The sequence below is a fragment of the Pristis pectinata genome, chromosome 3, assembly GCF_009764475.1.
Source record: "Pristis pectinata isolate sPriPec2 chromosome 3, sPriPec2.1.pri, whole genome shotgun sequence".
NCBI classification, from domain to species: Eukaryota; Metazoa; Chordata; class Chondrichthyes; order Rhinopristiformes; family Pristidae; genus Pristis; species Pristis pectinata.
In genome coordinates this window covers 38,436,711-38,462,095 of record NC_067407.1, presented here as the reverse complement: position 1 = coordinate 38,462,095, position 25,385 = coordinate 38,436,711, and the positions used below count along the sequence as shown (strand labels likewise).

General features: G+C 38.3%; 1 protein-coding gene across 1 annotated transcript in view; it reads right to left on the bottom strand.

Moving 5' to 3' along the window:
- Window positions 1–13,614: 13,614 nt before the first annotated feature.
- The window catches only part of zranb2 (zinc finger, RAN-binding domain containing 2), a 30,218-nt gene continuing 18,447 nt past the window's right edge, over window positions 13,615–25,385 (bottom strand). The window contains exons 7-10 of the mRNA XM_052012233.1: window positions 23,961–24,115; window positions 21,981–22,067; window positions 16,403–16,570; window positions 13,615–16,151 (exon numbers count right to left, since the gene is read on the bottom strand). Coding sequence (XP_051868193.1) covers window positions 16,088–16,151; window positions 16,403–16,570; window positions 21,981–22,067; window positions 23,961–24,115 — 474 coding nt within the window. The 3' untranslated portion in view covers window positions 13,615–16,087. The remainder of the gene's footprint in view (window positions 16,152–16,402; window positions 16,571–21,980; window positions 22,068–23,960; window positions 24,116–25,385) is intronic.

The window sequence follows — 25,385 nt, the reverse complement described above, 5'->3', positions numbered from 1 at the left end:
TTGAGTTACAGGGAAAGGTTGGCCAGGCTAGGTCTTTATTCCTTGGAACATAAGAGGATGAGGGGTGACCTTATAGAAATGTTTAAAATTATGACAGGCATAGATAAGGTTGATGGTAACAGTCTTTTTCCCAGGGTAGGGGAGTCCAAAACTAGAGGGCATAGATTTAGGGTGAGAGGGGAAAGATTTAAAAGGGACCTGAGGGGCAACTTTTTCATGCAGAGGGTGGTGGGTATATGGAATGAGCTGCCAGAGGAAGTGGTTGAGGCAGGTTCAGAAGTATTATTTAAGAAGCACTTGGATAGGTACATGGGGGACGGGGGGGATATGGGCTGAATACAGGATATTGGGACTAGCTAGATGGACAATGTGCTTGGCATGGGCTGGTTGGGCCGAAGGGCCTGTATCCATCCTGCATTGTTCTATGACTCTATGATATGGTAAGGTTCATCATTAGAGCAGATGTGAAGAAGTACAGGGAGCATGAAATGGTGTCCTTATAAGAAGCAGGGTGGGAGGAAGTATAGTCGAGATAGCCGTAGGAGTCTCTGGATCGGTAATGGATGTTTGCCACTAACCTATGCTGTGGGACAGAGACATAAAAATCCAGAAAGTCAAAGCTGGAAAAACACAGTTCTGTATAATTGCCAGGGCCTAGCAAGCTACGGACCTAATGCCGGTAAGTGAAACTTGTATAGATAGGTACAACAGGTGGCATGGCAGTGGTGGGCTGAAGGGCTGTTTCTGTGCTGTATGTTTCTATAGCTGGAACCATGGAAGGAATATATTAGCCATGTAATGCAAGATGATCAGGGATCATTTAAGGAAAGAACAGAAGGATGGTGAGACAGATCGGGCAATAGTCATACATCAGGATTACCTCCCATAGCAGCCATGCAGTTCTTGGTATTGATTAGCCTACTGATTTTTACTTGTTACTTCAAAAGATTAATCACAGAAATGCTTATGACAGGACAGCACAGTGGTGCAGCTAGTAGAGATGATGCCTCACAACTCCAGTGACCTAAGTTCAATCCTGACCTCTGGTGCTGTCTTTGCGAAGTTTGGAGATTCTCCCTGAGAAGTGTGAAGTGGTTCATTTTGGTGGGTGAAATATGTTGGCAGAATATAGTCTTAATGGTAGGACTCTTGGTAGTGTGGAGGATCAGAGCGATCTTGGGGTCCGAGTCCATAGGACGCTCAAAGCGGCTGCGCAGGTTGACTCTGTGGTTAAGAAGGCACATGGTGCATTGTTCTTCATCAATCGGGGAATTGAATTTAGGAGCCGTGAGGTATTGTTGCAGCTATATAGGTCCCTGGTCAGACCCCACTTGGAGTATTGTACTCAGTTCTGGTCACCTCACTACAGGAAAGATGTGGAAGCCATAGAGGGGGTGCAGAGGAGATTTACAAGGATGCTGCCTGGAATGCGGAGCATGCCTTATGAAAGCAGGTTGAGGGAACTCGGTCTTTTCTCCTTGGAGAGACGGAGGATGAGGGGGGACCTGATAGAGGTGTATAAGATGATGAGAGGTATTGATAGGGTAGATAGTCAGAGGCTTTTCCCCAGGGCTGAATTGGTGGCCACAAGAGGACATAGGTTTAAGGTGCTGGGGAGTAGCTATAGAGGAGATGTCAGTTTTTTACTCAGAGAGTGGTGAGTGCATGGAATGGGCTGCTGGAAATGGTGGTGGAGGCTGATACAATAGGGTCTTCCAAGAGACTCTTAGATAGGTATATGGAGCTGAGTAAAATAGAGGGCTATGGGTAAGCCTAGTAATTTCTAGGGTAGGGACATGTTCGGCACAGCTTTGTGGGCCGAAGGGCCTGAATTGTGCTGTAATTGTTCTATGTTTTATGTTCTATGAGACGCCGAGGGTTTCCTTTAGGTGTTTGAATTTCCTCCCACATCCCAAATATGTGCAGGTCGATGGGTTAATTGGCCACTACAAACTACCCCGGTGTATAGGTGAGTGGTAGAATCTGATTGGGAGTTGATGGGAATGTGGGGAGAATAAAATGGATTAGGATAGGAATAGCATAAAAATGTATACTTGATGGTTGGCCTGGACTTGGTGGGCCAAATGAGATGTTTCTGTGCTGTATCCCTCTACGACATCAGTGGCCGTCAGTGCTTATCATCAATCAACACACAAACCATGAAGTATTGAACTGCTGTGGTGATGCAAAGTGAAATCAGACATCATTAGCCTTGTCCAAATTAAGGAGCTCATGGCTGAGATGTAGCAAATCTGATGTCAACTCAACAGTGAGGATTCAATATGAGAATACTCCATCTCTGAGATTAGGACTATAGTATTAAATGAACCCCTCGATCCTTTATGGAATAGTTATAAAATTGTAAGTCATGATGAGAAGCTTAGTTAAATTAAGGATTAAAGAATTGTGCAGCTAATATGTAAATCATACATATGGTGTTATTTCTGTCAAATGTGATAATGATCTTGGTTCTGAGGAAATGGTGCAGAACATAGAAAACATGCAAATAACTCTTTGTTGAAGTGGCTTTTCCTATGCAATGACTGTTGGTTCAATCAATTGTTTGTTTTATATTTGGGAAAATCTGTGAACAAAGACAAACCAGACCAAACCTGTTTGGGTGATAAAATTGGTAGTGACAAGGCGATATGAGCAATTGTTCAAGAGTCTGGAGACCTGCCCGAAGAAAGGGGTTGGAATAGGAGTGCATGATCTTTGCAAGGGAGATAATTATAAATAGTAACTAAACTACCATGAGGTTCTGACCTCATGGAGCTAAAACATCACTTCTGGTCTTTAGTGACTGTGACATTCTTGACCACTAGAGCAATGTGGAATCCATTAAAGACCATATATATGGACGTTGATCGAGTGGCTTTTGTCTGAGGGATAAAGCTAAGCACATGGAAGAAACATTCAAACAGAGTTAAGGGCTGCATGGGAAGACAGGAAAGCCATCAGACTGAAGACAAAGTCATCTGTATTCAAGGTCCTCTAGAGACCAAGGGCTGTAAGCTACTCGTCAACTATTGCCCATTATTGAGTATAGAGTTTTGTAACTAGATAAATTGGTTTACTATTGTCATATATTCTTAGGTACAGTGAAAAACTTTGTTTTGCATACTATCCATACAGATCATTTCATTACAACAGTGCATTGAGACAGTGAAAGGGAAAACAATAACAGAGTGAGAATAAAGTGTTGCAGTTACAGAGGAAGTGCATTGCAGGCAGACAATAAGGTGCAAGGCCATAAACGAGGTCAAGAGACCATCTTAACATAGTAGGACACCATTCAAAGTTCTTATAACAGCGGGATAGAAGCTGTCCTAGATCCTGCTGGTACGTGCTTTCAAGCTTCTGTATCTTTTGCCTGATGGGGGGGGGGGGGGGGTGGGGGGGGGAGAATAGAGAATGTCCGGGATGGGTGGGGTCTGATTATATTGACTGCTTTACCAAGGCAGTGGGAAGTGTAGACAGCCCACGGAGAGGAGGCTGGTTTCTGTGATGTGCTGGGCTGTGTCCACAATTCTCTGTAGTTCCTTGTGGTCACAGACAGAGCAGTTGCCATACCAAGCCGTGATGCATCCGGATAAGATGCGTTCTATGGTGCATCGATTAAAAATTGGTGAGGGTCAAAGGGGACATGCCAAATTTCTTTAACCTCCTGAGGAAATAGAGGCGCTGGTGAGCTTTCTTGACTGTGGCATCTCTGTAGTTGGACCAGGACAGGCTATTGGTGATGATCACTCCTAGGAACTTGAAGCTCTCAACCCTCTCGACTTCAGCACTGTTGATATAAACAGGAGCATGTGCACCGTTCCCCTTCCTAAAGTTAATGATCAGCTCTTTTGTTTTGCTGACATTGAGGGAAAGGTTGTTGTCATGTACCATGTTACTAGGTTCTATATCTCCTTCTTGTACTCTGACTCAATGGTTATTTGAGATTTGGCCCACTACGGTGGCGTCCTCTGCAAACTTGTAGATGGAGTTGGAACAGGATCTGGCCACGCAGTTATGAGTATATAGGGAGTAGAGTAGGAGGCTGAGGCTGCAGCCTTGTGGGGCACTAGTGCTGAGGATAATCGTGGTGGAGGTATTGCTGCCTATCTTTACTGATTGCTGTCTGTTGGTCAGGAAGTCAAGGATCCAGTTGCAAACAGAGGTGTTGAGTCCCAGGTCAAGGAGTTTGGAGATGAGTTTTTAATACTTAATATTCTCAATCTTCAATGCAAACTGCTGGTTGCTGCTCATTTCATCTTGCCCAAGAACTGTTGTAGTCTTTCAGATGCTGTCTGACCTGCTAAGTGTTTTTGTCATTTTGTTTTTCCTACTATACAGGCCATCTGCCATCACTATGCCCACCCACTTTACCTGTCCATCTCCCTCTTCAGAGTCCATGTATGTTCCTAAAGTCCACTTTTCCTATTTAGCCTTGCACCACCATCAAATATGAATTTGAGCTCATGTGTCTGGATCAATAGTTCAGGGTTCTGGATACCAGCCCAATAAGGAAACCAAGAAGCTACCTCAATAGTATGAGATAGTGTACCAAGTATTGACAAACTACTTTGACTGTTACTTGAAAGGATATATTAAGTTATATTATATATACTGGGTTACTACTCATGTACTATGCTATAATTACAGCTTAACAACCAATGTGGATCTAAACAAAAAGTATGAACTTTCATTCCCTCAAATACTTCTAGATTCTGAAACAGATGCTGCCTGACCCTCCAAGTCCCTCCAGCATTTTGTTTATTGCTCCATATTCCAGCATCTGCAGTCTCTTGTGTCTCCTTCTAGATTCTTGTTTATAATGATATTCAATTTATATTTCACCTTCCTCTTTAATGGCTTTTGTATGTTCCAAACTTTATTTTTTCCTCAAATTCTTTTTGAAACGAATGCTTTGTGTTCTCAGCTTACTCTGAGCCTTCATGATTAGACCTAACTTTTATTATTCGATTCCATAATCCAAATTCTTTATTATTCGTTTTTTGGGGGGATTTGGGCATTGCTGCCAAGTCCAGCATTTATTTCTCATTCCTGACTGCCCTTGGAAAGGTGATGTTGAGTCACCTTTTCAAACCAGTGCAGTCCCAATATTGTTATTATGTAAGGAGTTCCAGGACTTAGACCCAGCAATGATGAAGGAACAGCAATACATTTCCAAGTCAGGATGGTGCACAATTTAGATGGGAATCTGCAGGTAATGATATTCCCATTCACAAGCCTTTGTCCTCCTTAGAGATAGAGGTTGGGATGTGCTGTTGGACTTGCCTAGGTGAGTAAATGCAGTGTATTTGTAGTTGGCACACATGCAGGCACTCTGCATTGCTGGTGGAGGGAATGTTTGCAAAGAGTGTGGGTGTGGTACTAATCATGTTAACAGCTTTGTCCTGGATAACTTTGAGCTTCCTGGGTGTTGTTGATGCTGCACTCATCCAGGTAAGTGGTAAGTATTCCACTGCACTCCTGTTTGTGCCTTGTAGATGGTGCAAAGGTTTTGGGGTGTCAGGAGCTAAGTGACTGGCTGCAGGATATTCAGCCTCTAACTCTTGCAGCTACAGTATTTATGTTGCTGATTCAATTACAATTTTGATTAATTGTGACTCGCAGGTTGTTGACTGTGGGGCATACACCGATGGATAACACGATTACCTATCAAGCAGAGGTGGTTCAACCTTCTCTTGTCAGAGATTGTCATTGTTTGGCACTTGCCACTTCATTCCTGATTGTTGTCTGTATATTGCTGCATGTAGGCATGGACTGCTCCAATGCTGAGATTACATTTAGGACATTGTACAATTGTCAGCCACCATTCTGATTCCCGACTTTATGAATGAAGGAAGGTAATTGACAAAGCAACTAATGTTGGTCAGGTCTGAGATACCATCCTAAGGAACCCCTGCAGTGATGTTCTGAGGCTGAGCTTATTGATCTCTAACAATCACAACCTTTTTCCACTGTGTAAATGACTCCAGCCACTGTAGTATCACCTATTAGCAACAGTTTAACCAGGACTCCTTAATGCCATACTCAGTCCAATGCTGCATTGATGTCAAGGGAAGTTACTCCCATCTAACCTCTGGAATTTAGCTCCTCGGTCTACAGGTCCAAGGCTATGTTGAGGTCTGGGACTGTGTGATCCTGGCAAAACCCAAAATGAACTAGATGCCAGCATTGAACCTATGCTGGAACAAATTTTGCATGGCTAGGTCTGGAGCAAAGGTCTTCACTTCTAAAACCAGGATGCCAGCTGGTCCCTTAGCCATTGCTGCATCCAGAGCTCTTAGCTGTTTCTTAGTATCACATGGAGTGAAATAAGTTAAAATTAAATTAAATTTTTAAATTTTATTTACAGCGTGGTAACAGGCCCTTTCGGCCCAATGAGTTCGCGCCACCCATTTTAAACCCCAAATTAACCTACCCGTACATCTTTAGAATGTGGGAGGAAACCGGAGCACCCGGAGAAAACCCACGCAGACACGGGAGAACGTACAAACTCCTTACAGACAGCGATGGGAATCGAACCAAGATGTTAGGGATCTCGAGGAAGCTGAGATGGAGCATCCATTCAGCACTTCAGGTAGAAGTGGTGTGTTCTCCCCAAAATACTATATAATTGCAGCAACACTTACTTATTCTAGCAGTCCAATTCTTTGCCTTCAAAACTGCTTCTTACTTCTTTATGTTAACTTACTGGTTACATGAAGCAGGACATAAGTACCCTGCTATTAACCAAGATTTGAGAGTTTTTTTTAACCAGTAAAAAAACTATTATATTCTTGATAATAAAATAAATAACCTCAGATTTTCCTTCAATATATCTCTTTGCAGATCCTGTACCCTCCTCACAGTTCACTTCCCAGCCAACTTTGATGTTATCTTCCTCCTTTTCATCCAGGTCATAAGAGATAGATTGTAAACAGCCGAGGGCCCAGTATGCATCCTTGCAACATGCCATTAGTAACAACCTGCCAAGCTGAAAATAACTTAATTCTTGCTCTGCTTTCCGTCCTTTAATTAATCCCTTATATACGCAGATCATTGCACCTAGTCTGCGAGCCCTTAGTTTATGTAACATTAACCTTTTAATCACTTATGTGGTACCTCAAGTAAAAGATATACTATAGTCACTTGTTCCACTCATCTACTCAAGTTACTTCCTCAATGAACTGTATATTTATCAAACATGATTTTCCTAACATACATCTATACTGACTTTGGTTAATCATATTTTGATCTTTAAATGGTCTTGTTATCATTAATTTATTAGCTTAGTCTCCTGCTTTTTCTCTCTTTTTCTTTTCTTGAATATTGGTGTCACATTTATTATCTGTCAAGCTGCTGGCATTGTTGTAGAATCTAGGAAATCTTAAGATCATCACAATGTGTTCATCATCTCTGCAACCAGCTCTTTTAGGAATTAAGGTACAGGCCATCTGGTTCAGGGAATTTGTCAGATTTCACTCGCTTAATTTCTCAAATATATTTTGTCTGATATTACTCATTTTAATTTCCATCTTGACATTAGAAACTTGGTTCCTCATTGTTTCTTGTATGCATGCTCTGCAAAGAAGATAGGTAAAAAAGTTAAAGCCTCAGCTATTACTTTATTCAAGTTAATAATTTCTCCTATATTTGTCTCTATGGAGACCTACGTTTAATTTGAATCATTCTACTGGGCTGCAAAGGGTATGATTGGCTATTCACTCTGTATCAAGCTCAAAATTGAAATTTATTTTGATACCAGTTAGCAAAAATTTGACTGTTTTCAGATGATATAGAAAGCAATACAGTAACACTTAAAATATAAACTGCTGTAATTTACCAGTAGCAAAGGCATAAGATGCAGGAAAATTGTCTTACATTAATCATTCATTAATCAATGCAATAAAATCAAAAATTAGATTCAGCAACCACAGTTGGTTAAGTTGATTGTTCACCTGGGACGGAGTAAGAAGATGAAGTCAACATTTTTTTCTGCTGGCATAAAAACATATTAATACTTTTAGGTCAGCCAAGTTTCTCATGGATAGGAATTGCTAATCAAATTTGCACCCATCCTTTGAGTTTCTGTAATTCAAATAGGAGCCAAGGCACGTATTAGCAAGGTCAAGGATTGGAAACAGCAGTTTAACCAGGTAAGAACATACATCTAGAAATTGGATTTCACCTTTTGTTGGTATAGTAAAACAATATTATGTGTATTGCAAATGCTGAATCTGATACCCCTAAAAAGATTGCAAAATTGCCCAGATATAAGTGTGCAAAATGATCAGCATGTTTTCCAAGAGAGACTATGAAACGTAACTAGGTTAAATTCAATGCAGCTGCCAACAATCTGCTCGGCAGCAATCAGAGAATGGCATCAGAAAGGCACACTGCCCATGGCAGCTGAACTGCAACAACACACAATGACTGGCAAAGGAAAAGGAGGCTGCAAGGAAGGGGGTGAAAGGTCCCAAATTTACTCAGAGCAAGACTGAAGGAAGGAGATCCAATGTGCCAGACAACCCACCTGGGTCCCCATTAAAAAAAGCTTGTCAGGAAGGGCTGGAATTGTTCAGCCAGAAAGGGAGAAGCTGCCCTTTCATATTTACCTTCACTCCTCAACTCCCCAACCTTCCACTTATACACACTTCCATTCCCATTCTCACCCCATTTCCAATAGATTTTAAACCCAATCTACCACACACTGTTAACACAAATCCACAAGAAGACAAGAAAATAGGAGCAGCAGTAGGCCACCAGCTCCTCAAACCTGACCTGCCATTCAATATGATCATGGTTGATCTACACTGCCCTCAATTCCTCTTTGAGAATGTTGGACCATACGGGAATCCACCTCCAAGCCCACTGGAAGTTATGCAGTGCCAGGAGACCATGGGCTCTATTCTGCAGGCTATCACAATTCTTTGCAAGGACTTGTCAACAATCCCTTGAGGTTGACACAGTACCTACTAGTGTAGATGACAACTGCTGTGGAAGCACAGACAGAGGCCACTTGGTATTTCTCTGCTTCAATGTATTCCCAGCCTGATGCAGCAGGGATCTGGTCTCTACCACACAGAACCTGCTTGATGCTCTGATGTTGCCTGGGCAATTCTGTGTAAATTATCCATCTGCACTACTGGCTCAGTTTTTATTTCTCCATTAGTACAGCCTGATCTGCTGAACACATGCCACAGCCCTCTATTAGCAGCACATAAACAAAGACGCATAATCACTCTCTCACTTCTCCATTTACCCGGATGACCTGCTCTTGTCTTTTCACAGATATTTCCTTTGTCCTATCCATCCCTCTCTTCACTTCCCCTGCAACTTCAAACTACCTTTTTAATCTGTTTCCCAGTTCTCATAAAGAGTCTCCGACTTGAAACTTTTAACCCTGATTCTCTGTCCACGGATGCTGCCTGACTTGCTGAGCGTTTCCAGCAGTTTCTGGTTTTATATTCCGTGTTCTCTGATCTCCTCCTGGAGGGAATGCAACACGTCATCTATAAGGCCCCACGTAAGTTGCAGAGTAATGTTAAAAAATTACAGCTGAGTTGCAGCCGAATTGGGCAAAATTGTTATGGAGGAATATTAAATTGTCATTAATGACTACTTTTGCACACTGGTCTTTTGGAGGCTGTAACAACTTAAATCACGTAAACTATTATGTCTTTACAAACATTTTACCTTGTGACTCCTGTTGAAAATCAGCTGCTGTCTTCTCTCAGCCATCATTCTTAAGTAAGAACCAATGTCCCAGAGTAAAGGAATATTTTGCTCCTTCTCACATTTGGCTGGGCAAGGCACAGTCCCACCTCTCAGCCAGATCCAGCCTCGGAGACAGGCATGACTGGCTGGGAGAATGGACTTCCACCAGCGGGGCGGCCCGAAACCCCCACAGCGTGGGGTGGTCGCAGCGTGGAAGAGACTCAATGTGAGAAAGTCAGAGAGGGACACAGGCGGCGCCAGAGTAATAGAGTCCATGAGGTGAGAGCTGGGGGCTACGGCCGAGACAAAACGGCACAATCCGTAGAATTCACAATTTGGGTACGGTTAAAAATAAAAGTTAGTCCAGCATACAAATATTTTCAAGGTAACATGTTCCGTTTCTTGTAAGTTTCAACTAACAGGATATCCGATTAACTCTTAAAGTTTGGTGTCAGCTAAATATAAAATGTTAGTGAATTGTACAACTTGATTTACATTCATTGCATACTGTGTTGCTCCAGAAACTAAATGAAAGGGGTGATGGTCACCTTAACAGACTGCGCTGCAAAAAGTAACCAAAGATAAGAATACCAAGTGAATCATGGAGCTTGGTGATGTAAGATCACAGATATGTAATCAGAGATCTATACATTCATGTCAACTATGCAACTACTGTCTTAATAATTGCTTGTGTTGTACTTATAAATCTGATCGAAATATTGAGAAATTCCTGAAAAGCCATCCAATGGTTTTCGATAGTGGTACTCAGTTTTTGAAGTATTATCCAGATTTTTTTTAATAAGCTCAAAACAGTTTTGGCTTAGCTTCAGCAGTAGTAATTATTTGAGCTATTAAACTTTTTTTTAAATCAAAGGCAAAGTGAAACCATACATATGGGAAATAAATAAAACTGCAGATGCTGAAAATCTGAAATAAAATAGAAAGACTGGAAACACAGCATACGTGGAAAGAGACAGTTGATGTTTCAGATCAAAGACTTCCTGAAACATCATCTTTACAGATGCTGTCTGATGTGCCCAGTGTTTCCAGTATTTTCAAAAATTCATTTTGGCAATATACATTTCCTACAGCCATATCTGCTCATTTGGACAGCATATGCAGAGTAACCTTATTGTGAAAACAGGTTTAAATGATCAAATATGCAAACAGATCTGTGTAGCCTGGATGAAGACTGCAAGTTGTTGCAGCATGGAGGCTGTCTGTAGCAGGTGGGCTATAACTTTTGCATTATGGAAAAAAAGTATCATTTATTCTGGCAGGCAGGATGTAGTTTTTGTATCATTTATTGCAGGATTAGAGACAAGTACCCAGGGCACACAGCAGGCTGTATTATGGGAACCTCTCAAAATCGGTACCACCATCTTATTTAAAGCTGTAACATGCAATACAAACAGCCATCAACTGTTAGGTATCTTATTTGCAAGGAGGGCAATAAATAGATAATCTCAACACATCTCCGTTGCAAGCTGCCAATCTGGAGTTCTTGGATATTTGTCAGAAAGGTGGTGTTCCCTTTGAGCAAGATATTATACGTGAGCAGTGATAAATGCAAACTTGTGAATAATACGTAATCTTGGCAGCAGTTATAACTTTATATTGTACTAGTCCTCAATCCTACAGTACACAAACCAGATTATCAGCCATCGAGTTGTTCCTTGGAGACAGAAGCACCACTACCATATTTGACTCATGATTGTCAGTGATTTGTGCTGGCTGCCCATCCATCCTCTGACCCACTCTACCTCCTAATGATATCCATGCCATTGCACATAAATGGCCAGTGGAGCACCAGTTCATTGGCTCATGGCAGTCAACATGGGTCTAAGTATAAGAGATGTGATCAATCTGTGGCAAAAATCAGAACTGCCTGCTTTACCAAAAAAAAATGTGGAACTTGATACACTGGGTAGATTATATAGCTACATTCAACAATGATGTACAGGCAAGAGAATAGAGTAAGTTATCCTGAGTGTTTTAAGTACATTTAGACAATAGCCTTGTGCAGTATAAATAAGTGAATCAAATGGCCTATTCTTCTTCAGTAAATTCCACATATGCAAATAAGGCTACAGAAATGTGTGGAACCCTTTTTTTTTGGTCTCCAGTGTGAAGGAACTTTTAAACACAGTACCAGTGAAAATCAGCTCAAGATTGAAAGGAAAAGTTGGGAGATCCAAGTTGGAGTCAGCTGTTCTCTGGTGTTTTAACTACAGATACTGAAACCCCACATGCAAGTTTTCCCTGCCCTCCCTGAACCCATACAATTTAAACACCTTTATTAAATATGCACATAAAGGAGTAGGGCATTCAGCCTTTCAAGCCTGCTGTCATTCATCAAGAATATGGCTGACCTCTCTCAACACCACTATCCTTCCCATCTCCAATTCCCTTTGACCTCCAGAAATCTGATTGTATTCAAAACATAGATAAATGGCCAAGTCTCCAGCTCTTGTAAGTAGAGAATTCCAATATTCACCTTCCATTGGACAAAATAAGTTTTCCTCATTTCAGTCCTGGATGGTTTACCCCGGAGATTGACCTCTGGTTCCAAAGTCCTTCATTTGGGAAAAATATCTGCCCTCACATCTACCTTGTTAAGCCCGCTAAGAATGTCACATTCTCTCCTTGAAGAAAAATATCCCTTGATCCACAACATTGAATCCTTAAAGTGTGGTGCCTAGAATTGAGAGAGAAAGTGCAGCCTACCCAAGGCCTAGGTTGAGCATAACTGTGCCTTTGTATTCCTTACCTTGATAAAACTTGCTACTTTTAGTACTGCACTACTGCCTCTCAATTTTCCTTTCAAAATGCATAATTTTAGCACTTTACCATCTTCCTCAAGTCTACGACCACCCTTCTCATTGGGGTTAACACATTTAAGTCTTGTCTTTTGAAAAATTCAAATTTATGTGAATACCTAGGTATTAAATATTAATTAACATTATAGCTATGATGCAAATACCAACAGCTGGTGTAAAAACAGTAAATTAAATTCCCTTTGGTTTCATTAATAATGGTCAACTATTCTGCTTCCTATCTGAGCCAAATTCATGGTCGCTCCACCACTGCCCCAGTAATTATATGTTTTTCCAGTCTGCTTAAATCTACTGTAGTACTAAGAAATGATATATTTGCCATAGAGAGTCCAGCGAAGATTCACTGGACTAGCTCCAGCAAATGGCAGGATTGCCAAGAGGAAAGATTAAGTAGACAGGAACTGTGTTCTCTAGAGTTTAAAAGACCGAGAGAAGATCTCATCAAAATTTACCAAATTCTTAGAGAATGGCAGGTTAGATGCAGGGAAGACGTATCCCCTTACCATGGAGCCTAGGACCAGAGTGCAGAGTTTTAGAAAAAGGGCGAGGATTTTCTGGACTGAGATGAGGAAAAATTTATTCAGGTGGTGGCAAAACTTTGGAATTCTCTAACTTGGAGAATTGCAAGCTTAGTTATTGTCTTCATTCAAAACAGATTGATAAGTATCTGAACATTAAAGAAATTAAGGGATATGGGAATAGTGCAGAAAATGGCACAGAAGTAGAACAGTAATGATCTTAATGAACAGTAGAGCTGACTCAGGAGGGCTGGATGGCATACTTCTGCTCCTATTTCTTCTACTCTTAAGGTACAGGTTTTATTGAAAGTTCAAATACACAAACAAACCAACATTATCGGCTCCTAAGTATATTGATTAACAGAATTATGTTTATCATAAACATTAAAAATGATCTTGAGAAATTATGCCATATAGACTAAAACTGGGCAAGTATACCAAATTTCTCCAAGAAAGGGAACATTGGCCTCTTAACAATCCAGAGACCCCTCACTAAAGTTACTTTTACATCAAATTACTTAAGACAAATGAAATCAGATAGATTTAGTTCAAACCACTTATTTCTTTTTATTGGTGCTTGAACAAGACACGTGATAAAGTACCATTGGAAGTATTTACATACATTGTCTACAAAGTGTTTTTGTTTCCAATGAAACTATTACATAGGACTAGATGAACGAGCTGATGACCTTAAGCAAATTAATTGTCACTTTTACCATTTACAAATAGCCAAAACTTACGACTAATAAAGTTGTCAAAACCCTAGCCAGATATCAGCAATCAAGTGGCCTCAGCTAAATTTTTCTAAGTACAGGACTATTTTACGCAGTGAAAATCTGAAGACAGAAAACTTCTGGAGAACTCAGTATTTAACTAGTTCTTGAAAAAGCGATGAAAGTCACTTTATTAATTTACACTTTTCTGTAATTCTGTAAATGTTACTACTTTTGCACATTAAATGTCACTGTCTATGAAGATCCTGTTGCTCATGAAAGTCACACTGCAAAAGTCTACGCTCAGAGGAATTCTGCAAAAATCAGATCTTCAAATATTTCCAGAGCTGAATCCCAAAACACTGCAATAGATATTGGCCACCTGTTCAAGTTGACTTATACGAACTACAAATAGAAATGGACGTGTAGACTTGCTGGTTCTGAAAGAAGGTGTTAAAGAGATTAAAACTGTAAAATCTTACAAAACTAGAACAATAATGCAATAAGGTGTCTTGCTCTGAAATAAAAGCAAACCCTTACTTGCTTAACATGTCTGGTGCCTGTAAGATAACCAAAAGATTGGGGGTGGGGGGGGTGGGTGAAAAAAAAATCAATAAAAACCATTGTCCACAATTACACCAGATAGGCAATTGGTGAACCAAGTAATTAGTATTTGTTTCCAGAATACTTACCTGTTTCTACTATTTAACAGAGCTGAAACCACATTTAGAGTTCTGAAGAACAGAGCATCTGCCTGACGGTGCAAACACATTTTTTTGCGCAACCAGGTCAAAAATTAAGAGTTATATTAAGCCATAATAATTAATTGAGACAGAAGGCAATTGATCACAAAGAATATAGTTAACAGTCTTGATCTTAACATTTTAAAACATTTAAAGAAAGAATGTTCTATGCATTAGTGAATTTAAGATGACAATGACTTAAAGGCATAAATGTTACTTTTGTTGGTATGGGGTAAACTGATCAATGCTTAAGTCGAACTTCACCAACAGCTGTACTCCCCCACCCCAAGATGTTTAAAGCTCTAGTTATTACTCTATTCTTCCGCAAAAGTGGATCCAAAATTGTTGTCCTGTCCATTTCTACAGCAGCATGGTATTATTACCATCTTTTTAAAAAAGTTGCTGTAGTTTGTTGCAGGCTGATTCTTAAGACAATTTTTGATAAGTGCAAGATCATAACTGCATAACTTAACCACCCATGCCTAAGTCAATTCTAGAATGGAAATGAAAACAATTTCCTAAATTCAGGGATCCCTAAATAACCATTCAATGCTGTTGTAGATCTAAGATTTTAATTATTGGTTGTAAAGTAAAGGTAATTGAATATAGACTAAAAGTAAAAGATTCGCCAAGGCTGCAGATCTGTACATTTTTCCTCCCGCTGTTTAGCAGTAATTGGGAAACTGCAAAAAGTTTATTTGTAATCTGCAAGAGGTAATTAGGATTTTGATGTACTAGAAATATAGAAAACATTCGGGGGGGGAGGGGGGGGAGGGAAAAGGAGGAGAAAGAAACCCTTTTTATATTGTGGAGCACTCTTAATGGTTCCATAAAGAGCTGACACAATGAACAGGGCTGCAGGTTTCTCAAAAAAATCATTTAGGATGCAATTTTCCCCCAAAAGTCAGCATGATTCTACAATCCTGGCACATGACTGGGAGCTACACAACAAACTGGAGAAGTACAAGGGTCAATTAATCAGCACAGTGAAAGTAAGTGGCTCAAGGATTCCAAGTTCCAGCAGGATAATTGATGCATTAACAAAAGTGGCAAACATTTGCTGGAGTCTAGGCCTTGTATGCTAGTTTAGTGAGGCAAAGTAATTTGAACAACTACCTCCTTAGGTTTTCCTATCCCTTCAATGTTTCTCTTCTAAAAAAAAAGGCCATCAGCTCTTCCATTATGTGTTACTGATGGCCTGAAACATGAAGGGAAATGTTCTGCACTATAACTCTAGACCACATATTGTTCAATAACTACTTGCCTTTATAGTCTTTTAAAGAGAATGCATCAAAATCAGATGCATAATCCTTCAGAAACACTATTTTGGCTTAATATACTCCTTAAATACACCTGGATACAATTTCTAACACTTCTTAAAGCAACAAAAAGGTTTAAGATTACATCAGCAAGACTTCATCAGGACATATGCCCAGCTTTTTTTTTTAAATGTTTCACAACATATCAGGTTAATTTGCTCAAGACACTAATAACTTTAAAATAAGTTTTCATGCATTTTCCAGAAATTAAATTTTTTTTTAAAAACTGTAGATGTTAAAACGTTATTTCTGTTTAGAACTTGAACGGGAGCCTGAGTGAGAGGATCCAGAAGACGATTCACTGCGCCTGCAAAAGACAAAAACATCAACGAGGTGTGCAAACCTGAGTTTAAGGAAACTGCAGATATATCTTACAAGTAACCCATCTAAAAATGCATTGCTTATATTATATAGCTCAAAACCTGTGTGAAGGAGCATCCTGAGATTTTAATTTTATTCATCTCAAAAAAAAAGTTTGTCTTAAATGTGATAGCTTCTGCAATCCTATTAAAATCTATTAAACCCTGTATGCTAATCTTATTCTACAGATGCCCAAACCTTTCTGCAGACCAAGATCTCGAGTCAGAACGTCTAGTTTTTTTGCGGCCACTGGAGGATGATGATCTGGAGCGGCTTCGTTTTTTGCCTCTTTCAGAGGAAGTTGATGATCGAGAACTTGAGCGTGACCTCTTCCTTGGAGATGAAGACCCCCGGCGTGATCTGGAGCTGGATTTTGATTGATTGGAAGAAAGTTAGATTTATACCAAGTAATATACCAAAATATTAAAAGGTTACATTTGTCTTTGTTTTAATTTTACTGGATACTTCACTGCAAATGTTATACCGTTATGATAACCTAACAAGCAGCAAATAATTTCATTAAGGCCTCTACAAGAAGAAAGCAAAGTTTTAAGGAATTCACTGTTTCACAGACAATAGAAAAAATGTTAACAGTTTAGAAATAATATCCATACAGGTGCAGCTATACATAATTACCCTACAAATGCAGAAACTTTCAAATACCTAGCAAGAGGTCAATTAAAAAAAATTGGCATAAAAGGGTCGAGAAGACATGGGTTCAAATCTAAAGTTTTCTAATCCACAATTTAAAATGTAGACATTTTGGGTCTTTTCATAAAGCATACTGCTCACTGAGGCACATTGCAGGCAGCAGTCATGACATGAACTCCAAGGACAGGCTTTGGATATTAAAAAAAAATTAGAAAAACTAAAGACAATAGTCTTTTTATTCCTTTGAACATAAACTTGTTTTTTTCTGGAGTGTCAGAGGCTGAGGGCTGACCTGATAGAAGTACATAAAATTATGAGAGACGTAGATAGGGTACATAATCAGAGCCCTTTCCCCACCAGGTGAAAATGTCAAATACTAGAAGGCACTGGTTCAAAGGTGAGAGGGTGAAAGTTTAAATGAGATTTGAGGCAAGTTTCTTTCTTAAAAAAAGTGGTGGTTGCCTAGACCATGCTACCAGGAGAGTTGGTAGAAGCAGATATGATAACAATATTTAAGAGGCATTTAGAGAGGCATGTAAACAAACAGGGAAGATGGATACAGACCACATACATGCATATGGGATTAGTTAAGATTGGCATCATGGTCAGTGCAGACATAGCACGCTGAAGGGCCTATTCCCATGCTGTACTGTTCTATGTAATGAAATGGAACTTTACAACAATTCCCATCGTCCATGAAACAAATACAGAATTGTTTCCTGTTAAGTACAGCAGAGCCACCTATTGAATCTAATATGAAGTAACAAGGGAGTGCACATTATAGCACATTAAGTTCTGAGCTCAAGGCCTTTATGGTAGAAACTACCACACATTTCCCCTACTTCATAGATTATTTTTTCCCCCTATTTCTTCAGTTATTTGAAGAAGGATTGCTGAACATGGTACTTTATATACAGTACATTTGAGCAATCAGCTTCAACAAGAAAGCACCTTTTACCAGGAAAAATTTTGATGACAAACCTGGAACATTAACTCTCCCCTCACTTTTTCCTCTTAATACTATCATTATGGGCAAGCAGTAAACAGAACCACATGCTCCCCATAACAGAGGATATCAATCACCTTAAGATATTCTGGTGTAATTCTAGATTACAAGCAACATTACAAAGAAATTGTGTAACAGGCATTATTCAATAGTTAATACGAGATTTAATTTGTAAAACATATTGGTAAATTTCAAGTCATTGAAATGAATTCTTTAAAGCACCCATTTGTTAGCTTCTCTTAAATCTCCATTTTAGAGTCACCTCTTTGTTAACTCCAGTTGACACTACCCTCTTAACTAGCAGCTCAAATCTCACATTCATTCTCCATCTTCCAACTCTCATTCACCACTACTCATTCCAGCCATCCCATGATCTCTGCTTGTTTCACATCCCACTCCTTATCCAAATTTCCATCCCATAGTTCAATGTGATTATCAATCTCAGGCTCTGATCCATTCTTTGGAGATGCAGCAGATTTTTGTTTTAAATTATGGTGGATAAAATGAAATTAATTAACATCTATTTTACACTTGAAGAAACCCAGTTGAAAGTTCTAGGCTGAGCGCCTTGCTGTCCTCAATGAACACATCCTTTTAGTTACTAAGACTTAAGAATGGCAAACAACTTATTCCACCCAAAATAGAAACAAAGCTACTAGTCTATGAATACAAGATCTTATATTAGTTGAAAAACCCTGACAGAAAAATAAATATTTTTCTAATTAAGTTCCACGTGGTCTTGAGCAACCTAATCAACAATATCTAAAGTAGTTCAAATTTCAGGTATAAAATTTAGCTGAAGTGTAGGGATGTGCTCTTCCTCAATTTAATGTGAGAAATTTATAGCACAGGAAACAAACAGGCCATCACATCCATGCCAAACAATTATTTAGGCTACTCATACTTCCCAGCTTTCAGTCTGCAGTCTTCACTCCAGTTATCCTTTAAGCCCTATGAGTATTTCTGCAAGTGATGCCCAGATTCCCATGACTCTTTGGTAGAAACAAAATCCTCAACTGCACTCTAATCAGTAAATCAGTTCCAATTGTTTGCATGACAAAAAGTATTTAGGCCGCAGCCAGATTAGCCCCACCACAAGACCTTACCATGCTCGGTATTGGAACCCTACAGAAAGAAAAACTGCATCAATACGACCATTTGTCACATACAGATCATTGCTTTTATTCAAATGAGGCTTGATGCTAAATGTGTCTCTGGTATCTGGAAGGGACAGAGCAACAAGTTGACTACTTATTGCATTGGGTCACTCTCTCCCACTAGGCAGCAAGAAGTTGAGCAATGAAAGTGTTTATGTAAATAACCAAAGTAGTAAAAGCTGAAAAATGATAAAGGACTTTAGAGCTTCACAAGGCCTTGAGAGCTTCACAAAGCCTAAGGCTCCTTAATGCTGTAAAGGCATTAGTGGTGAAAGTGCCCACACAGAAAGAAAATTTAAATTCTAATGATGATGCCAAATGAGGTGATCTTCTGAGTAGACAAGACCCAACTTATTGGAGAAATGCAAACTATCAAGGTCTTTAAATTAAACTATAATAAGGTCCAATGGTGAGGAATCCAAAATAAAATCTGACATGTTGAATTGCATGGAATCTGTCATTTAAAATACTTTTCCCAAGTTTCATGATTTCTAAAACCAAACAGAAATAGAAGCAGGCAAGAAATGAGGAAGAATCGAAAACCTAAAAGATCTCAATGAACACATTCGTCTTGATGCAAATTATTTTTTTTATTATTATTGTGTTCTGTAGTTCCTTTCATTCTGGAATATGGAGGATAATAATTGAGGAAGAACAATATAACAGAGACTAAGATTCCATCAAAAAAGGCAAACAGCATTCTCATTCGGAATCATTTTGGATCTAGGTGTCAATAAAGTTCTGCAAAAGCAGCTGTTAAGCAACGGTGTAAAATTAAATTGTGCAACTTCTTTTCTTCCTCAATGAATTGTACCCAAAAGCTAAAAAACCTACTAATTTTATAGCCCCTTTATAAAATCCCGCCAAGTAATGTTACCAAGACATGGAATGTTAGAATAACAGTATTCCCAAAGTTCAAAAATTATTCCCATACTTCCTTCAAGCAAAAGAAAAAGCACCTATTAAATGCAATACAATAGCTTTAAATGTCAATATGAATGCATTCTTATAAATATCAGGTGCTGCATTTTAACTGTTTAAAAAAGCCCAGTTATAACATACATTTGTTTTGATTGAAATACTCTACACAGTTTACTACAACTTGATCCCTTATGTAGCCAAGAACAAGCGAAGGTATGAAAAGTACAAATCAAAACAGTTCCCCACATCTTAAACGATTAAATCAAATGAGCAAAATGAAACAATAACTTGCAATATTTGGAAAAAGGTTTCAGTTTGCCATGTCACAGGATGAAACAAAACTGATTCAGTGATTTAAGATGAAGCTTGGAATATGTTACTAATGCAAAATATTTGTTTAACATTAAATGTTGCCATATAACAAATTATAAACCTTCCAACAAACTAGAAGAATAAATGACAACCGGCAGTTAGCAGTTTATTTGGATAGGTACAAAGTTATTCTGTTGTTAAAATAGAAATTAGCTTTTGAAATGAACTTAAGGAGAACACTAGTTAAGAGCTCCTGCAGCATTGCTACTATGTCCTACCAGCATTTTCAAAACTGCATAGAAGCAGATGGGCTGAGGTTCAGAAAAAAAAATTGTCATACATGGTTGTTTACTACATCCAGTGTTGAAAATGCAACAAATACATACCTATCTTAATTCATTTTGACAGACTCCTCCAGAACACACACATACAACTATATTAACTGGTGCCAAACATTGTGTATATTTGCCTTTATTTTAGAGTTCTCTATGAGCAAACTGAGAACCAAAGGACAGAATTTGAACCTAACAATGCAAAGTATTTAAACAAGAAATAAGAAGTCTCGGAAGCTATTTGTTTGATAGACTATGGAACTTTGGCCAAAGATAAATTAGGTGGGGGGGCAGGGGAAGAGGGTAAAACTTATGCCCCTTAAATTTGCCACAGCAGAAATCTTAAAATTAATAATGAGACTCGTGCCTTTAGGAGAGAAGAAACACTTCACATCCAAGGGGAAACATTTGCATAAAAACAAAGCGAATGTTGTTTTAGTTAATAACTTTAAGCTGCATGAAATAAAAACAATAGAGAGTGGGTAATTTTCCTTTTAATCTAGCTCAAGTCACCACAGAAGGACTGTGACTAACTTTTAAACCAACAACTTATGTGCAACTATTTGCCACTCACTATATTTTACTGGAGAAATCACCCTGCTTTTGATTGGAGCTGTATATTTCTTCCCCCCTCCCCACTTTTCACTGACTATAATATACAATTTCAAAGATCGCAGTTACCCTCCGGCAATTTGCCCAAAATTTAAAGCAAAGGAAATGTAGAGTTTGAGTGTGAAGCAAACTGAGTGTAATCCACATACTAACCTGAAAAAAAAAGCTTAGAATTTGTGGGGGGGGGGGTGGGAATGGAGTATTTGCAAGTCAGAAGCATTGGTTCAATTCTTTGCTCAAACTTAGCTGACTAAGAGAAATTAGTATCACTAATGCCACAGTCAAGATCAGCTAAAACTATGGAAAATGGATTAAAGCAATAGATGGCTTTGATTGCATAGTTCAGTTTAAAATGAGATAATGCACTTACCTATCGAGTACAATTTTTTCGTATCTATGCCTTTTCTGTCCAGTGGAAATAATTAATAAACATAATGGGGAAGTTTCATTTTTGCACTCTGCAGGCCATAATATCACAATTAAAGGGGGGGGGGGGGGGGGAGGGTAGAAATCACACATTGGTGATCACAGAGGCAGAATTATTTTAAATCACAAGTAGGATTGAAACATCAATTCATTCAGAAAATTAAAGTGATGGAATAGTACACCGACTCCTGCAGGTTATAAAATATCCTCAGACTGATGTCGGTGAAGACAACTTTAGTCTTATTTAAATGAAAATGGTAATAGTAATGAAATGAACATATCAAAAGAAGCCTAGGTGCTCTTTCCCCTAGAAGTACTTTCTAAACTCTCCTAGGAGGAGAGAATGTTACCCCATTCACCTTGACTTTGACCGGGGTGATCTAGATTGACCTCTGGAGCTGGAACGTGACCTGGATCTGGAAGTAGAAGAACTTCTGGTCCGGGACCTGCAATAAAATGGCAATAATTTCCAATGCAAGTTTAAAATGCAAACAGCATTTAAAACTGGAATTAGAAGTACTTTTCAATTTCACAAAATTTATTAAAATCAACTTATTATAGTTAACTATCATCAATTGCAAAACAAGCAACCAGAACTGCCAAGCTGAGGTGCCAATGCAATTTAACTCTGATCTTCCTATGGTTCCTTACGTAGAGGGATACTTAAATTCATCAAACCAAGGGTTTAACAGAACACCAATTAAACATCCATCTAAGAATCTACTACATGAATAACTTTAGATTGGTTATTTAGAAAACACATCTAAATGGAAAATTCAATTTCTCCATCAAACAGGAAATGTAGCTAAAATTCAAATCAGAGCTGACTGTTTTTCAAAAATACCCAAAATGTTGATTCTCTTCAACACTTGGGAACACACACACACACAAACACAGTAAAGCAGTCTTTTTGTTTGGACAAATGATACAAACAAGAAACAGGATAACATTGCCCTTAATTTCTCATGCTTTTTCTTCATTACTTTCACCAGTAACCTTGGCTCTATTAACAAGTTATTACTGTATGCAAATTTCCATAAATTACTTAATTATACAAGATAAAAACTACCATGTACATGATCAAATGAGTATGGCCTTGTACCTTTGTTAGCTTTCTAGATAATGAAGCTAGTTATATTGAAAATTAACATCTTAACTTTCCAAAAAGTAATTACTTCACAATATTAAATGGTCAAATAAGTGCCTTAACAGGCTCAATTATTGAAAATCAAGTTACAGCGTTAGTGTCTTGCTTTCTTCTCATGTAAATAATTAGGAGCAAAGCACATAAATATTAACAAAACAGTCTCAGTAATGAACAATATGCTTGTTGCATTTTCAATTAATTTAGATAGCAAGTAACAGATGGAATTTAACATCGAAAATATAGAGTTAGTATGGGATCCAGGTACCAAAATAGTTAACAATTCCTGAATGAGCCGTCACAAGGCAAATGTAAGAAAGAACTTGAAATTTGAATTCAAAACAAAAGCCTCCAAGTGGCATTAACAGAAAAGGGCACAAACCAAAAAAAAAATACACACTGATGTACAAGGTATTCATCAGATATCATTTAAGCACAGATTTTTAATATTTAATTAATGGGAGCTTTTACTTTTGAGACTACCCTAATTTTAAACACAAAAATTTTAAGTGAAAAGAGAAAAAAGAAATTGTGGTTGGGCCCTATGGAAATAAAGAAGCCTCAAAGAAGATCATGTTTGAAGTTTTCAGTGATTATAGAAGATATAACACAACTGATTCTGTCAAAAAAGCTCCAAGAAAAAAAAAAGTGGGCCTGTTTAAAAATGGAGTGCTCAATAAGCTAACAGGAAATGATACAACTATAAATAGATTTTGAAAAGACCAATGGGTGACACTTGGATACTTTCCTATTTCAATATCATTGTAAACAGGTTTTTGATTAAAACAGGCAAAGGAAATCTTCCTTGTACATATGTGAAGGTAAAAAAAAAACAAAAAATGTGACAGTAGTTAAAATGAGAAGAGTATGTACTCAAAAACGACCAACTATAAGGAGGGAAGTACAATTTTAAAACTAGATCTGAGAACTTGGGGAAATGAATACAAGCTTTTGGACCCAAAAAGAAAAACTTAAATGCAATGTTTGACCCCTTATACACAGTATAGAACATATTTGATAATATTTTAAATGATCTAATAGAAGCCATCTAAAAGTCATCTCCTAAAGGAAGGAATGTAACTTTAGATGCAAGACTTCAAATTTTTTTTTGTCACATGAACAAACATTTAAAAGAAAGAAGTTAAACTGATACTGACATTTTGCCCTGTGTCACCCTTGACCTGTACCCGTTTACCTGGACCTTGAACTGGAATGAGCAGTGGAGGATGATGAAGATCGAGAGGAGTGCGACTTGGAGCGACTCCTGCTTTTTGGGGGTTTCTTTTCATCTTCACTTGCATCCAGATTGTATTTTGAGAGATCACCATCTTCATCATCATCATCATCATCCTAAGAAATATTAAAAAATTGTGCCTTTCATGTGTAACTGACATTCAGTTCTTGTCAATTTCATGTCAAGACACAAACAAGATCTCTGATACACATCAGAATTGCAATTTTTCCTCAGTTCTCTTCCAACCTAAAAAGCAGCACCCTAAATACATTAGGTTGAGACAGGCTTCTAATCATCAGTTAAGAGTCAGCATTCCTTTGCAAGGGCCTATATGGAAATCTTGACTGGTTCACAAGACACAGTAACAAAATTCACAACCCAAGTTGAAGGAAAAGCTATTTTGAAACAAACAAAAGATGTTGTTGCAGCAGAAGTTAAATTGTTTTAATCCAACCGGAGTTTAAAAACTTTGTCCACCCCTCAAACTAAATGGCTACAAGAGCCTGAAATGTAAAAGTGAGTACACAGTAACAGCAGAATAGCTCCACTTGCTTTAACCAAGAACAGCACAGAAGGTGAACATTTACAATCTTTCACTCTTGGGAATTTCTGACATACTTGACGGATGATCATTTTTTATTGAAGATCTGTAACCCTCATTGGACAGGTGGCTGAGAGAACAGCCACTGAATTCAAAGATGCAAGAATTTGATTAACTGCATCAAGTCTAGAGAGACATTTTATTGTGCGTAGATTTTACTGACCAATTCTTGCAGTATTTCTTAGCCAATCTTTGAATTGGACTTATTACTAGAAGCCAGCAAATTGATAAACGTTAACATTCATAACCCCCCTATCCAGTTCAGTTTACAATTTAGTGGAGCAGAGCATTTAATATTGTACATCAAATCTATTTGGCAGTTAATCAACCAGTTTAAAGTCAACATTATTCAATTTAAATTTCACTGCCTAATGTAACCATGTACTCCACACTCAAATACAATATACAGTTATGCATTGTTTAATAATTTTCTAAAGAAAAATAAGTGTTTATTCTAATGGCTTTTGAAGTTTTAAAAAAAGTGAGGGAACATGAAGTACTAAGAGAAAAAGAACTCAGGGTACTCTGTAAACTACTGAGATATTGACCAAGTCTGGGTCTCAAGTGAGAAATAAGCTACAAGAGTGTTGTCAAATGCCCACTTACCAAACAATGTCAAGAGTTTTTAAAAAAAAGTGTTTTCTACTTATTTTTTAAACTTCTATGGGAAAGAAAGATTTAAATTTCAGGTTATAGAGGGTAGGGCAGGGCAAACAATTAACCTGTTAAAAATTATTTAACCCCAAGGACAACCATCATCTTTTTAAAGTTGTATGTGACAATCT